The sequence below is a fragment of the Saccopteryx bilineata genome, chromosome 2, assembly GCF_036850765.1.
Source record: "Saccopteryx bilineata isolate mSacBil1 chromosome 2, mSacBil1_pri_phased_curated, whole genome shotgun sequence".
Taxonomy (NCBI): Eukaryota; Metazoa; Chordata; class Mammalia; order Chiroptera; family Emballonuridae; genus Saccopteryx; species Saccopteryx bilineata.
The window spans coordinates 370,792,378-370,807,232 of NC_089491.1; the positions used below are offsets into that span (position 1 = coordinate 370,792,378).

Below are 14,855 nucleotides of genomic sequence, written 5' to 3' on the forward strand. Positions count from 1 at the left end.
ACTGCGCCACCGCCTGGCCAGGTATCTTTCTCTCTTCTTCCACAGCCATGGCTCAAATGGTTTGAGCGAGTTGGCCCTGGGCGCTGAAGATGGCACCATGGCCTTGCCTCAGGTGCTACAATAGCTCAGTTGCCAAGCAATGGAGCAGCAGCCCCAAATGGGCAGAACATCACCAGGCAGGGGGCTTGCTGGGTGGATCCTGGTCGGAGTACATGCGGGAGTCTGTCTCTCTGCCTTTCTGTCTCTCACTTAATAAAAAAATAAAAATAAAAAATAATGCAGGAGAGTAATATTCAACTACATTTATTTTCACTAAGGATTTTTGTACACAAATATTTGTAATATATTATTATTATTATTATTATTATTTTGTATTTTTCTGAAGCTAGAAACCAGGAGAGACAGTCAGACTCCCACATGCGCCCGACCGGGATCCACCCGGCATGCCCACCAGGGGGCGATGCTCTGCCCACCAGGGGCGATGCTCTGCCCCTCCGGGGCGTCGCTCTGCTGCGACCAGAGCCACTCTAGCGCCTGGGCAGAGGCCAAGGAGCCATCCCCAGCGCCCGGGCCATCTTTGCTCCAATGGAGCCTTGGCTGCGGGAGGGGAAGAGAGAGACAGAGAGGAAGGAGAGGGGGAGGGGTGGAGAAGCAAATGGGCGCTTCTTCTGTGTGCCCTGGCCGGGAATCGAACCCAGGACTTCTACACGCCAGGCCGACGCTCTACCACTGAGGCCAACCGGCCAGGGCCTGTAATATATTATTTACTTCACTTTTTAATTGCCCTTTTTATAGTTATGTTTTTGTATGCCTAATGATGGACATACTAATTTGACATATTAGTTCACATATGTAAATAATTTATAAATAAAAACATTCATACATTAGAGGTACATGGTGAAAATATTTTTACTGCTAAGATTGGTGGCAAAAATATGCTCGATACTCAATAGCCTAGAGAAACTTTCCAACAGGTGCACAAGGAGGCATATATAAGAATGTCAATTACCTGACCAGGCAGTGGTGCAGTGGATAAAGCATTGGACTGGGAAGTGGAGGACACAGGTTTGAAATCCTGCAGTCACCTGCTTGAGTGCAGGGTCACTGGCTTGAGCGTGGGATCATAGACATGACCCCATGGTCGCTGGCTTGAGCCCAAAGTTGCTGGCTTGAGCAAGGGGTCACTGGCTCTGCTGCAGCCCCCCCAGTCAAGGCACATATAGAAAGCAACCAGTGAACAACTAAGGAAAGTAAGGAGCTGCTTCTCATCTCTCTCCCTTCCTGTCTGTCTGTCCCCATTTGTCCCTCTCTCTCTGTCACCAAAAAAAAAAAAAAAAAAAAAAAAAAAAGAAAAGAAAAGAAATGTCAGTTAAGTCAATTAAAGCACTGTTTAGAAAACTGGAAAAAAACTTAACTGAACAATGGAATTCAACAAGTGGCTTAAATGAACAGGTAAGAGCTACATGTATCAACACGGGTAAATATTTTAAACAATCAAATGAAAAAAAGCACACTGTCGAATAAAAAGTCCAACATGCAAAACAATGTGATATATTGTTTATGGATAATACATATATATACACACACATATATGTTGTAATATGTATTACATATGTAGTAATATGTATTATGTTTCAAAACATTCAATAAGAAGATAAACACCAAATTCAGTAATAGTTGTTACCTCTAGGGAGAAAGGGAAATAATAAGACGGGAGGAAAGTTTTCAAGTAGGCTTTATTTCTTTAAAACAAACAAAAAGATGCAAGATAAATAAATAGTTGGTAGTTTTAAAACAAGATGTTTTAAAACTAGTACCCCCGAGTGACAGCCATCCTCACATCCTTTATGTACCTTTCCAAAGACTTTATGGACATTCAAGAACACATGTGTGTGTATATATATATATATATATATATATATATATATATATATTCCCCTGCCCCATCTTCTTTTTAAACAATGGTAGCAAACATTACATACTGTTCTGAGCTTCACTTTTTCTTTAACAATGTACCTTCTATTTTGTTACACGTCAGTACATAAGGAACTTCCTCCATTTTTACAGCTGCACAGTACGTACTTCTTTTTTTTTTTAAGATTTTATTTACTCATTATAGAGAGGAGAGAGAGAGAGAGAGAGAGCGCGAGCGCGAAGGTGGGGAGGAGCAGGAAGCATCAACTCCCATATGTGCCTTGACCAGGTAAGCCCAGGGTTTTGAAAGTACGTACTTCTTTCTGTGGTTTTCTGAGCCAGTCTCCTATAGAAGAATGTAAACTATTTTCACTACAATAAGCATCACTGCAATGAATATCCTTATGAGTGTCATCCACAGAGATGTATGTATATATGTATTACAATAAATTCACAAAGGGCGGCCCTGGTAGGTTGGCTCAGTGGTAGAGCGTTGGCTCAGTGTGTGGATGTCCTGGGTTCGATTCCCAGTCAGGGCACACAGGAAAGAAATAAAATAAAAAAATAAATTCACAGAGGTAGAAGTGCTGGGTCTTTTCAAATAGCCCTCTAACAAGATTGTACCAACCTACTTCCTGTTCCAACCTTTTCCCATGTACTAGCATACATTTTTAGCTGAGTAGCAAACTTGGTATCTCATCAAAAGTTTAATTTGCATATTTAAAAAATTGTAAATGTGACAGCATCTTTTTATAGTGTAAAAAGCCATTGTGTTTTTTTTTTCTGTGAGCTTTCTGTCATTTGTCCAGTTGTATAAAATTTTTTTTTAACCATAAGCAATTCTTTTGTAATAAAACAGCCAATGAAGATTTTTTTTTAAGATTTATTTTTTTAATGCAGGGGCTGTAGAGCCTTCACTCAGTTTTGTGAAAAGCTTGATGCTTTCAAAAAACCTTTGTGCATTGTACCAATATCAATTTCCTGATTTTGATAGTGTACTTACCACTGGGGGAAAGTGGGTAAAGGTGCACAGGTCTCTCTGTGCTATTTTTGCAACTTTCAGTGAGTCTGTATTTATTTCAAAATAAAAAGTAAAAAATAAGGCCTGGGGCTTAGTGAAGAGTGTCAGCTCCGCATATGGACGTCCGGTTCAATTCCCAGTCAGGGCATACAAAAGAAATGACCATGTGCTTCTGTCCCCTTCCTTCTCCCCCTACTCTCCCTCTTCACTTCCCATAGACAGCGGCTCCATTGGTTCCAACGTGCCCGCGCCGAGGATGGCTCCGTTGGTCCTGGTCGGAGGGTATCAGCCTCAGATGCTAAAAATAGCTCCGTTGACAGGGGTTGCTGGGTGGATCCCTGTTGGAGTGCATGCGATAGTCTTTCTCACTATTTCCTCTCTCTCACTTAAAAAAAGAAAAAAAATCCCTAAAAATTTTGTGTGACTTCTATGGTTGGTTGTGGGGGCTCTGCACTGCCCTCGACTATGATCGAGGGCAGCTCCAGGAGGTAGGCCGAAGAGTTGGAATAGAAGTTGAGTTTCAGTCTTCTTCACTTATTCGCCGCGTGACTTCGACCACGTTACTGAACCTCTTTGAACTTCCCCAACTGTAAAATGTTTTTAAGAATATTCACCTGCTAGGGTTCCTGAGAGTCACGTGACCTTGCGTACACCAATACACGCTCTATTTAGAAGTCACAAAACACCAAAGTGAGTCACTACGGATTTATGGGGTTCTGTGCCCGACGCGCTGGGGCGTGAGTTTCCTTTTTGAGCATGCGCAGTGAGTACGCGGCGCGGCCCGTCAGGCACTGCGGTAGGCGCCCGAGGGGCTGGCAGGACCCTTACCCCAAGATGGCGGCGCCCAGTGAAGTGGACTCAACTGCCTCCGGAGAAGGATATAGAGAGGGCAACGGCTTTGGATCGTGGCTAGATGGACGGTTGGAGGCACTGGGAGTGGACCGAGCTGTTTACGGCGCCTATATCCTGGGTGTTCTGCAGGAAGAGGAGGAAGAAGAGAAATTGGATGCTCTGCAGGGTATTCTCTCTGCTTTCCTGGTGAGAAGCCCGGACTCATTTCTTTAGGCTTTTGCCAGCGTCTCAGTACTTTGTATCTCTTTTCCTTTACCCAGTGTCCCAGAGGATTACTGGTTTCACCTGGGAGAGGGGTAATCTTTTGAGTTCTGGGCCGTGGGAAGGGGGGTTTGCTCCCCATCTAGGGTTTGGGGAACCAGGAAGGTTGTAGCTGCATAGAGAGAAATGGCTTTCCCTTATTTCTTGGGGCAAGGCTCTCTGGGATGCCTGTGGGTGAGTGTTGTTAGGAAAGTGTTCAAATGTCTAAATGAGAGTTTTATCATATACGTCTAACGACCAATTTCATTCCCATCTGTTGACAGTTTTCAGAGGAGGGAATAAAACGCTCTGAGATGTCTGTATTTTTTTTTAAAGTATGAATTATCTTTTTTAAATTTTTATTATTTTTATTTATTCATTTTAGAGAGGAGAGGGAGAGAGAGAGAGAGAGAGAGAGAGAGAGAGAGAGAGAAGGGGGGAGGAGCGGGAAGCATCAACTCCCATATGTGCCTTGACCAGGCAAGCCCAGGGTTTCGAACCGGCGACCTCAGCATTTCCAGGTCGACGCTTTATCCACTGCGCCACCACAGGTCAGGCCGAGATGTCTGTATTTTTAAGAGGCAGTGCCCAGGGCTGTCCCATGACAGAAACCTCTCGGTTCCTATTTTGGAGGTAGGGATCCAAAAAAGTTTAGCTAGTGGTAAGGGTCTTTTGTGCTAGGCAGAACTGAAGGAAATATTGTGCTTTATCTTTTAAGTACTTACAAATGCAGTAATTGTTGTGTGTGTAAGTGTAGTGGGGGAGTAGGAGTAGGAATAAGAGATCAGAATTTTAAAGAAGAAAGATAAACCTGGCACTTAGCTCAGAAATGTGTACTTTAAGTTGTGTTCAAGTAGTAACTCACCAAATTGTCTGCTTTTCCTGATAATTTCTGGTACCTTTATCTCCACTAACACTTACTTGATGAAAAGGCAGTTTATTGGTTGGGCACATGGTTGAAATATAAAACCAGTGCAGCTGTCCCAGGATCTCCTGGCAAAGGCCCTCAGAACATGCTCTGGTAAAATTGACCTATATTTGAGAAAGCCTTAACACAGCTTGTGATGCAGCTCATAAATTCAGTGAAAATGCAAAATAGGGGAATAAATTCTCTTGGATTCTGACATTGTAGGTTTTAGGAGTAAAGAGTAGGAGACAACCAATTTAAGTTAGTTCTTATTTCCAGCTGGGAAGTTTCTAAATACTCTATGAAAAAGAAGTTGAAGTAACTCAGGTAATAACTGGTACCAATTCTTTGACCTGTTTTTTTTTTTTTTTTCCCATGGCATTATTTGCAGCTGTGTCTGCTGATACAGGCATGAATTTGCCTAAACTATAAACAGTCTCTTAGCATGAAAGGGATAAACCTTGGAGAAGGTACCGAGTTAAGTATATCAGCCAAAGAAGATTTTACAGAGGAGGAGGGTTTTGACTTAGGTAACAGGTTTTTGCTTCCAAAGAATGAGGAAGCCCGACTGGTGATGGTGCAGTGGATACAGAGCATCAACCTGAGACGTTGAAGTCCCAGGTTTGGAACCCTGTGGTTGCTTGAGCATGGGCTCATTTGGCTTGAGCATGGGCTCATCTAGCTTGAGCGCAGGGTTGCAGGCTTGAGCGTGGGACCATACACATGATCCCCACGGTCACTGACTTGAGCCCAAAGGCTGCTGGCTTGAATTCCAAGGTCGCTGGCTTAAGCAAGGGGTCACTGTCTCAGTTGGAGCCCCCGGAGTCAAGGCACGGATGAGGAGCAATCAGTGAACAACAAAAGTGACGCAACTACAAGTTGATGCTTCTCATCTCTCTCCCTCCTGTTTCTCTGTCTCTGTCTCTCTTGCTGAAAAATAACTGGGGAAGACTGCCCTGAGTGGGTGGGAATCCTTTCCCCCAGATCTTGGCAGGATAGAGTGGGAGCTCTTGACCTACCAGGTGTAGATTCTGGGATTCACACATAGAATTGCTTCTGTGTCCAAGCCTCAGAAGAGAAACACTGTGATCTGTGCCTCCGAAACTCTTCTCATGGTTTCTTCTTATTACCAGCTGTGCCCTCAGATAGACTTTGTTCAGGTTGAGGGCTCTCTAAGAAATTAATTAATTGGTCTACTTCTCCAACCAGGAAGAAGATTCTCTCCTTAACATCTGCAAAGAGATTGTGGAACGATGGTCAGAAACTCAGAATATTGTCACCAAAGTGAAAAAAGAAGGTAGAGTTGGAGTTCTGATATCTAACCTCCGTTGCCTTTTCCAATAACCTTTACTATACAGCTATCAGGGTAAACATTTTAGTTTCCTCTATCGAATATTCATTTTCCCTAAGATAATTTAAACTGGCGAACACCCAGAAGCTTTAACATTTCAACTGAATATTGGTTTCCTTTTCCCTATTCTCCTTTTCCACTTCAGGTGACCACAGTTATCTTTCATTGTGGTTTTTCCTTTTTTTTTAAAATTCTCTTCCACTGCCCCTTTTAGATTTACATTGCAGGTCTAGGGTCAACTATATTTTCCCACCTCTCACCTTTTTTATATTCTCATTTCATAACACAAAGTGTGATTGGTCTTTTGCTTTATTCAGCGAAACCCTTCCCCCTTTAAAATGAAAGAGAAGTGAGTGAATATATGTACTCATCATTATGATGCAAAAAACTCAAATCATTAAAGCCAAACTTGAGTATCTATTTTAAACTATCTACACTGATAGTTCTCAGACTTGGATATGTTTTAGTATCACTTGATTTACTTTTTAAAATGCTAGTGCCCGGCCCTGGCCAGTTAGCTCAGTCAGTTAAGAGCATCGTCCTGAAACACCAAGGTTGTGGGTTCAATTCCTGGTCAGGGCACACACGGGAAGCAACCAAAAAATGCACAGGTGAGTGGAACAACAGATGCTTCCCTTCCCCCTCCCCTTGCTCTCCCTTCCTCTCTCTGTCTTTCTAAAAGTCAGTAAAAATTAAGTCCTGGCTGGATAGCTTAGTTGGTTGGAGCATTGTCCCGGAGCACGGAGGTTCCTGGTTTCATTCCCTGCTCAGGGCACATACAGGAGCAGCTGATGTTCCTGTCTCTCTCTCTCTCCACCTCTCTCTCAAAAAAAAAAAAAAGAAAAAAGAAAAATGCTAGTGCCTGGGCTACACCATCGACCAATTCTATAAACATCTCTGGAGTTGAGGCCCAAGTATCAGTATTTTTTTAAATGCTCCTCCAGATGATTCTAATGTGCAAACAGGTGTGAGAACCACTACTTGACCCTGTTGCCTCCTTCTTTGAGAATGGAAAACTTAATGGTTGATTTTACTTTAAAATAACCTAAGAATTTTACCTGGCATAAGTATTAACATGAAAAGGACCAGCTTAAGTTGATTTTAGATTCCTTCTTAGGCTTCTGGGTTGAGAGGGCAGAAAGTTGCATGTTTGGAGGTTTAATATTCTGCAGTTCTTTTTTTTTTATTTTAATTTTTTTTAAAAATTTATTTATTTTTAGAGAGGAGAGAGAGAGACAGAGAGAGGAGAGGCCGAGAGAGAGAGAAGGGGGAGGAGCTGGAAGCATCAACTCCCATATGTGCCTTGACCAGGCAAGCCCAGGGTTTCGAACTGGCGACCTCAGCATTTCCAGGTCGGCGCTTTATCCACTGCGCCACCACAGGTCAGGCACTATTCTGCAGTTCTAATGCAGTGTTCAAACTCTTTTTTAAAAGCAAGTGGAACTTCAATATATAAGACAAGTAAAAAGCAAGGCTGCACTGGTTGAAGACAGAAATAAGACCTAAAGCCTGGCCTGCATGGCCTTTCCTTGCCTTTTTCATAGGCGTCTCCTTTGAACTCCTGGGCTCTAAGGAGTCAGCAGATGCCGTTGCCTTTACTCCAAGCAGTGCCTAGGTGGACTAGTGGTTCGGTGAGCTTGTTTTTTTTCTCACGTACAACCTTGGTGTCCCTGTCTCCCCTTCCACCACCTCCCAGATGAGGTACAGGCCATTGCTACTCTAATTGAGAAACAGGCACAGATTGTGGTGAAGCCCAGGATGGTGTCAGAAGAGGAGAAGCAGAGAAAAGCTGCCCTCCTGGCCCAGTATGCTGATGTAACAGATGAAGAAGAATATCCTTTTTGGAGTCTCAGCACCATTTAACCTGAGGCTCAAGCCAGAAGTGTTTGCTGGTTTCCAGTGAGCTTTGGGAAGTTGCCAATCCTCCTCTGTAGATTAATTTTCTCTAAAATGGCAGTGATCTGTGGCCCTTTGTGGGTGTGAGGAATGAAGTTGGAATAGTTGATACTGGACTTATATTTTTCAACACATAATCAATTATGTTCTTGAAGACTCATTTCATGGGCTAGAAAAGAGTGTTTTGAGCAGTGGTTCTCTGGAGGACTTGTTAAAACAGATTGCTGGGCTCTACCTCCCAGAGCTGCTGTTTTAGTAGATTTAGGATGAGGCCCAAGAATGTGCATTTCTAACAAGTTCTCAGGGAGTTCTGGAAACCACACTTTAAGAACCACTGTTTTAGAGGTCATCGTGCCACCCTCTGGCTTCCAGGTAATGTGGCAGTTCACCCAGACCAGCTTTAATTTCTTTTCAGCCTCCAAGAGATAACAGATTTTACAGAAGCTCTGAACAATCGTCCCCAAGTTGAGACTTCTGAAGATAACTCTCCTGGTTTTACTACCATGTCCTGACAGTGTCCTTCCTTTCATTGTGCTTTATTTACCCATCAGTTTATTGAATGTTTTCTGATACTGGGTTGGGATGCACTAATCTTTGTTTTCCATCCAACCTTCCTTAACATCACTTACTGAAGCAGATGAGAAGGATGACTCAGGTGCCACCACAATGAACATGGGTTCTGACAAATGTATCCTTCTCTGTGTCCATCCCCATGTGCTCTTCTCCACTGAATCTTCTTGAGGGTCAGTTTTTATTTTTTATTTTATTTATTTATTTATTTATTTTTTTGTATTTTTCTGAAGCTGGAAATGGGGAGAGACAGTCAGACAAACTCCCGCATGCGCCCGACCGGGATCCACCCGGCACGCCCACCAGGGGCGATGCTCTGCCCACCAGGGGGCGATGCTCTGCCCCTCTGGGGCATCGCTCTGCCGTGACCAGAGCCACTCTAGCGCATGGGGCAGAGGCCAAGGAGCCATCCCCAGCGCCCGGGCCATCTTTGCTCCAGTGGAGCCTTAGCTGCAGGAGGGGAAGAGAGGGACAGAGAGGAAGGAAGGTGGGGGGTGGAGAAGCAAATGGGTGCTTCTCCTATGTGCCCTGGCCGGGAATCAAACCCGGGTCCCCCGCACGCCAGGCCGACGCTCTACCGCTGAGCCAACCGGCCAGGGCCTAGGGTCAGTTTTTATTTTGCTGTCATTGCTGGGAACAGGATCTGGAGGTAGAGGACTACCTCCAGGAACTCGTGTCAGGCCAGCATTGGGAGGCCCATTCCAGGACAGCCCTAAGTGGTCAGTTTAGCAAGAACTTTTCCCAAAGAAGACATAATTATATGTACTTTGAAGTGGTAGGTTAGAGGAGGGATTTCTAAGGGAACATAAGTATCTGTACTCTCTGCTTATGGCACTGGGTTTCCCAGCACTGTGGAAGCAATTAAAATAATATTGAAGTTTTGGTCTTTGTCTTCAGAGACCTTATAATTTGTTGGAAAGAGAACACAAACACCAAATACATTTTTTTTCTTCTTTTCCAAGTTGAGAGGAAGGTAGATACAGAGATAGACTCCTGCATGAGCCCCAACCGGGATCCACCCGGCAACCCCCATCTGGGGCTGATGCTCTGCCCATCAAGGGGCCATGCTTGCAACTGGGTTATTTTTAGCACCTGAGGCAGAGCTTCCACGGAACCATCTTCAGCACCCAGGTCTAACGCACTCAAACCAATTGACCCATGGCTGTAGGAAGGGGAGTGGGGGGTAGGGAAGCAGATGGTTGCTTCTCCTGTGTGCCCTGACCAGAAATCGAACCGAGGACATCCACATACGGGGCCAACACTTCCACTGAGCCAACTGGCCAGGGTACGAAATACTTTTTAACTAAAAGTAGTATTGACAGATGAAACATATGTGCTAAGGAAAGTCCCTTCCAACAGAATCACTTATGAGAAGCTTCCCAGGGAAAGTGGATTTAGAAATTCCCCTTCAAAAAGGGAGAACTGTGGTGGATTATTGGGGGGAGGGGAGGGGTATTTTAGGGACACATTTAAAGCACTGAAGCAGAAAAAAGTTATGTTTTAAGAATAGGAGCTTGTCAGCGGGAGGGGGGTGCACAAAGAAAACTAGATAGAAGGTGATGGAGGACAATCTGACTTTGGGTGATGGGTATGCAACATAATTGAATGACAAGATAACCTGAACATGTTTTCTCTGAATATATGTACCCTGATTTATTGATGTCACCCATTAAAATTAATAAAAATTAAAAAAAATAGGAGCTTGTCTGGTAGTAACAGGTTATGGTTTTGTGTTTGTTTTGGGGTTTTTTAGAGAGAGATGAGAAGCATCAACTTGTAGTTGCAGCACTTGAGTTGTTCGTTGATTGCTTCTCATATGTGCCTTGACTGGGGGGCTCTAGCCAAGCCAGTGACCCCTTGCTCAAGCCAGTGACCATGGGATTATGTCTGTGAGCCCCATGCTCAAGCCAGCAACCCTGGGGTTTTGAACCTGGGATCTCAGCATCCCAGGTCGACACTCTATTCACTGTGCCACCACCAGTGAGGCAACAGGTTATATTTTCTAAAGTAATAAGAAATGGGGTAAAAATTTTGGGTATTTTCTAACTGGCTAAACTTACTATTTTATAAATTCAGAGTTTGTAGTTAGTAGAACATGATTTTACTAAAGCTATAATGGTCTAGGAAAACAATTGATATAGTAAGATTAAACAATTTATTTAACTCTTTTCAAGCATTTTAATAGTACCAAGTGCAAAGAAATCTTGCCACTTACATTAATACTCTGTTCACTAAAACTAGCATAGATATTCCAATAATATTCTACCACTGAATGATATAAGTACTCATTCTAGAATGAAATTTTATTTTTATAAAATATTTATATTTAGTTAAGTCTGAATGAGATTTTTATTCTGAGGGTTAGTTTTTTTTTTAATTTTTTAATTTTTCTTAAGTGAGAAGTGGGGAGGCAGAGACAGCTCTGTGTGCGCCCCGACCAGGATCCACCCAGCAAGCACCTACTGGGGGATGCTCTGCCCATCTGGGGCTGTTGCTGCATTGCTTGGCAACTGAGCTATTTTAAGCTCCTCAGGCGAGGCCATGGAGCCATCTTCAGTGCTCAGGGCCAAGTTGCTCTCAACTGACCCATGGTTGTGGGAGAGGAAGAGAGAGACAGAGAGAGAAGGGAGGGGGGAGCAGTGGAGAAGAGCAGATGGGCGCTTCTCCTGTGTGCCCTGACCAGGAATCGAACCCGTGACATCCACACACTGGGCCAACACTCTACCACTGAGCAACCGGCCAGGGCCTCTGAGAGTTAGTTTTAACTTGTGTAATGATAAATTTTAGGATTTCCCATTAGACCAAAGATAAACATAAGGATTTTTAAAAAACTAGGGATAGAGAATATTCAAGATTCAGCATGTAGAGAGGGGACAGCAAGAATGAAGAAAGATAGCCTGACCAGGGGGTGGCGCAGTGGATAGAGCATCAGACTGGGACGTAGAGGACCCAGGTTTGAAACCCTGAGGTCACCAGCTTGAGTGCAAGCTCATCTGGTTTGAGGAAGGCTCACCAGTTTGGGTCCAAGGCTGCTGGCTCGAGCAAGGGGTCGCTCAGGTCTGCTGTAGCCCCTGGTCAAGACACATGAAAAAGCAATCAATGAACAACTGCCGCAACAAAGAATTGATGCTTTTCATCTCTTTCCCTTCCTGTCTGTCTTTCTCTATCTGTTCCTCTCTCTGTCTTTGTCACAAAAAAAAAAAAAAAAAAGAAGCAGTAACTAGGACTGCATAACCTCTACTCTTATCCCTTAACAAGTCATTGTAGTTCTCTTCCGAAATACCAACGTGGAAGATGTCCTCAATGCCCGAAAACTGGAACGAGACTCGCTTCGGGATGAATCCCAAAGGAAGAAGGAACAGGACAAGCTGCAGAGGGAGAGGGACAAACTAGCCAAGCAGGAGCGCAAGGAAAAGGAAAAGAAAAGGACACAGAGAGGGGAACGAAAGCGATAACCTTGGTCAACTCTCTTTCTCTTCATGAACTGATCAAAGGGAGAACCGGTTGTGTACATGTGTATTTAAGAGAAATGAGAGAACATTGCAAAGTGGTTTCCCAAGGCATTTCCCCTCATGTTTACATGGTCAAAAGGAAAATCACAAACACTTCTAATTACAAAATGTGCCATGTGTCTGTGGTATGGGTAATCAGATTGTTGCAATTGATATCAATACCAAAGATCTGGAATGGGGGCAACCTTTATATTTTCATACTGAAGTCTTGTGCTTCTTTTGGCCACTTTCAAAAGTCTTCCTGCACCTTGGATAAACAGCAGGAATATTCAGAAAGCTGACAATTATGGTTTTTATCCTGAAAGAGCAGAATTGTGACTGCCTCTTCCCTGAGATGAAATATGGGAGCGTAAATTGCTTGAGAATACTATTCACCTCTAAATGTATTGTTTTAAGACTAAATAGAAAGCTAATGAAGAGCCCTACCTGGATCCAGATTTTATGTGATAAGGTACAACAAACTAGGAGAATAAGAAGAAACTATTTGATGGATGTCCTAGATTTGAGATTTATTATTTTAAAGTTTGGCCTATGGGAGGAACAGAAGTATCTTTTTAAGTAGAGATAGTTACATTTTTCCTCATCTAGGTTGTGATATTAGGAAGGATGTGTCAGTATTACATTGTAAGGATTACATTGTTAGCTAGATCCCTCTGATTGCCAGTAGAGATTTAAACCCTGGCTTGCCCTAAAACATATGATTATACAGACCTGATAATTACAGGTTTAGAGAAACTGGAGGAAGAAACACTGGAAATCTCTGCTAACACAAAGGTATTTAAGAATGTACATAGTAGGCGCTCAACAAATTAATTGAATGAGTGAATGGGAAAATTGCTTGGGAGAGTCAAAAGGGGGCAGGAACTCTCCATTTCTACTTTTGTCACAAGCTGCATTCAATTTTAAGGCCTTTCTCTTCTTCAGGCAGTAAGACTGTCAAGAAGCCTGAAGAGAGCAATTTCTCTGACAAGACAAAGTAGATATTTTATACCAGGGGTCAGCAAATTACTGTCTGCAGTACAAATTGGGCCCAGTCTGTTTTCGTATGGTGCAAGCTAAAAGTAGATTTTATGTTTTTAAAGGGTTGTTAAAAATAATACATGAGAGACCTTTTGTGGCTTGTAAAGCCTGAAATATTTATTATCTGGCCCTTGGGAGAAAAAGTTTGCTGACCTCTGTTTTATACCATTAAGATTAACTAAAGTTTTTATCTTTGTGTAGAGGTAAAAAGAAGCATGGTTAAGGAAAAGATGTGTTACCATTATACACTCCTATAACCGTGGCATTGGCAAAATTTAAATAAACTTTATTTAAATCAGTGTCTTATGATTTATTCTGGTTCTGTCCAGTTACCTATGGGAATGAACTCTGTGTGGATAGTCACTTAGGAATGTGTTAAATTTTACTATATATTTTGTTTTGCTTAGTTCAAATAATCCCTTCTATCAGAACTTCCTGGAATCCGTAAATTCTCTACCTCAGTTTTCCTTTCTGTAAGGTTGGGTATTAGGAGATTAGAAAGGTTACCTTGTTTTTTGGAAACTCAGTAAATTGGCTTTGAAGTCCTTTAAAGTACTGTTGGAGTCTTAGAGCTTTATGTGGCAGTGGCAATAGGCTGTGCCTACAGATAACATATGAGAGAGTCTATTTTAATAAATCTTATTTTGGATATGGTTTACACTTTAGGCCACATTTGGGATTTCAGTCATAACATTAATTCCCAACCCTCTAAAATAGGGGTCAGGAACCTATGGCTCACGAGCCAGATGTGGCTCTTCTGATGGCTGCATCTGGCTTGCAGACAAATTTTTAATAAAAAAAATAACGTTAAAAATATAAAACATTCTCATGTATTACAATCCATTTCCTACCGCTCATGTTCATGGTTGCAGATGGCTGGAGCCAATCACAGCTGTCCTCTGACAACACAAATTTTTATTGGATAATGCATAACGTATACAGCTCCTTGTATGGCTTTCATGGAATTACATTTTAAATTATGTGGTGTTCATGGTTCTCTCAGCCAAAAAGGTTCCCGACCCCTGCTCTAAAACTTGACAGTAGCAGATTATTCAAATGGGAACAACACTGATATAATTCAAAATAGTTTTCAACTACCCATGAAGTGCTTTTTATATTATTTAAAAAAAAATTTAGTATGCTAAATTCCTTTAGGTTAGAAATGATGGGAGCATCAGTATTAGCAGTTTTCACTACAAGTCGTGTGATGTTTATAATGTTCATAGGTTGTATTTCTAAAGTACAATACCTAAGAACCATCCATTAGGGTGTACCATAGAAAGGGATAAGCAACTAATTTGAGAATTACTTACAGGGTGACGACATTTCAGAGAATTTCTGGTTTTTGTTTTTGTTAATGAACTAATGTTTCATTTTCATTTCTGAACAGTCATGTAAAAGCTCCCCCAGAATTTTTACCCTAGTTTGCCTGGATTAGCATAAAGACAGAGCAAAAATTTTACCTTTGAAGGAGGTAAGGTTAGATCCAAGGATATCTAAATGGCATTAGTTTATCTACTAACATTACTTCTGTGTAAATAGTAATGTAATTTAAAACAGCACCAGTTTTAA

At 42.3% G+C, this 14,855-nt stretch overlaps 1 protein-coding gene across 1 annotated transcript; it reads left to right on the forward strand.

The window, feature by feature from the left end:
- The first annotated feature begins 3,706 nt into the window (after nt 1-3,706).
- CCDC43 (coiled-coil domain containing 43) lies at nt 3,707-13,582 on the forward strand. The gene is made up of 5 exons (XM_066263443.1): nt 3,707-3,973; nt 6,144-6,231; nt 7,982-8,117; nt 8,811-8,869; nt 12,019-13,582. Exons 1-5 carry the CDS (start codon nt 3,770-3,772, stop codon nt 12,204-12,206), a joined length of 675 nt encoding a protein of 224 aa, XP_066119540.1. The 5' UTR covers nt 3,707-3,769; the 3' UTR covers nt 12,207-13,582.
- Nucleotides 13,583-14,855: the final 1,273 nt, after the last annotated feature.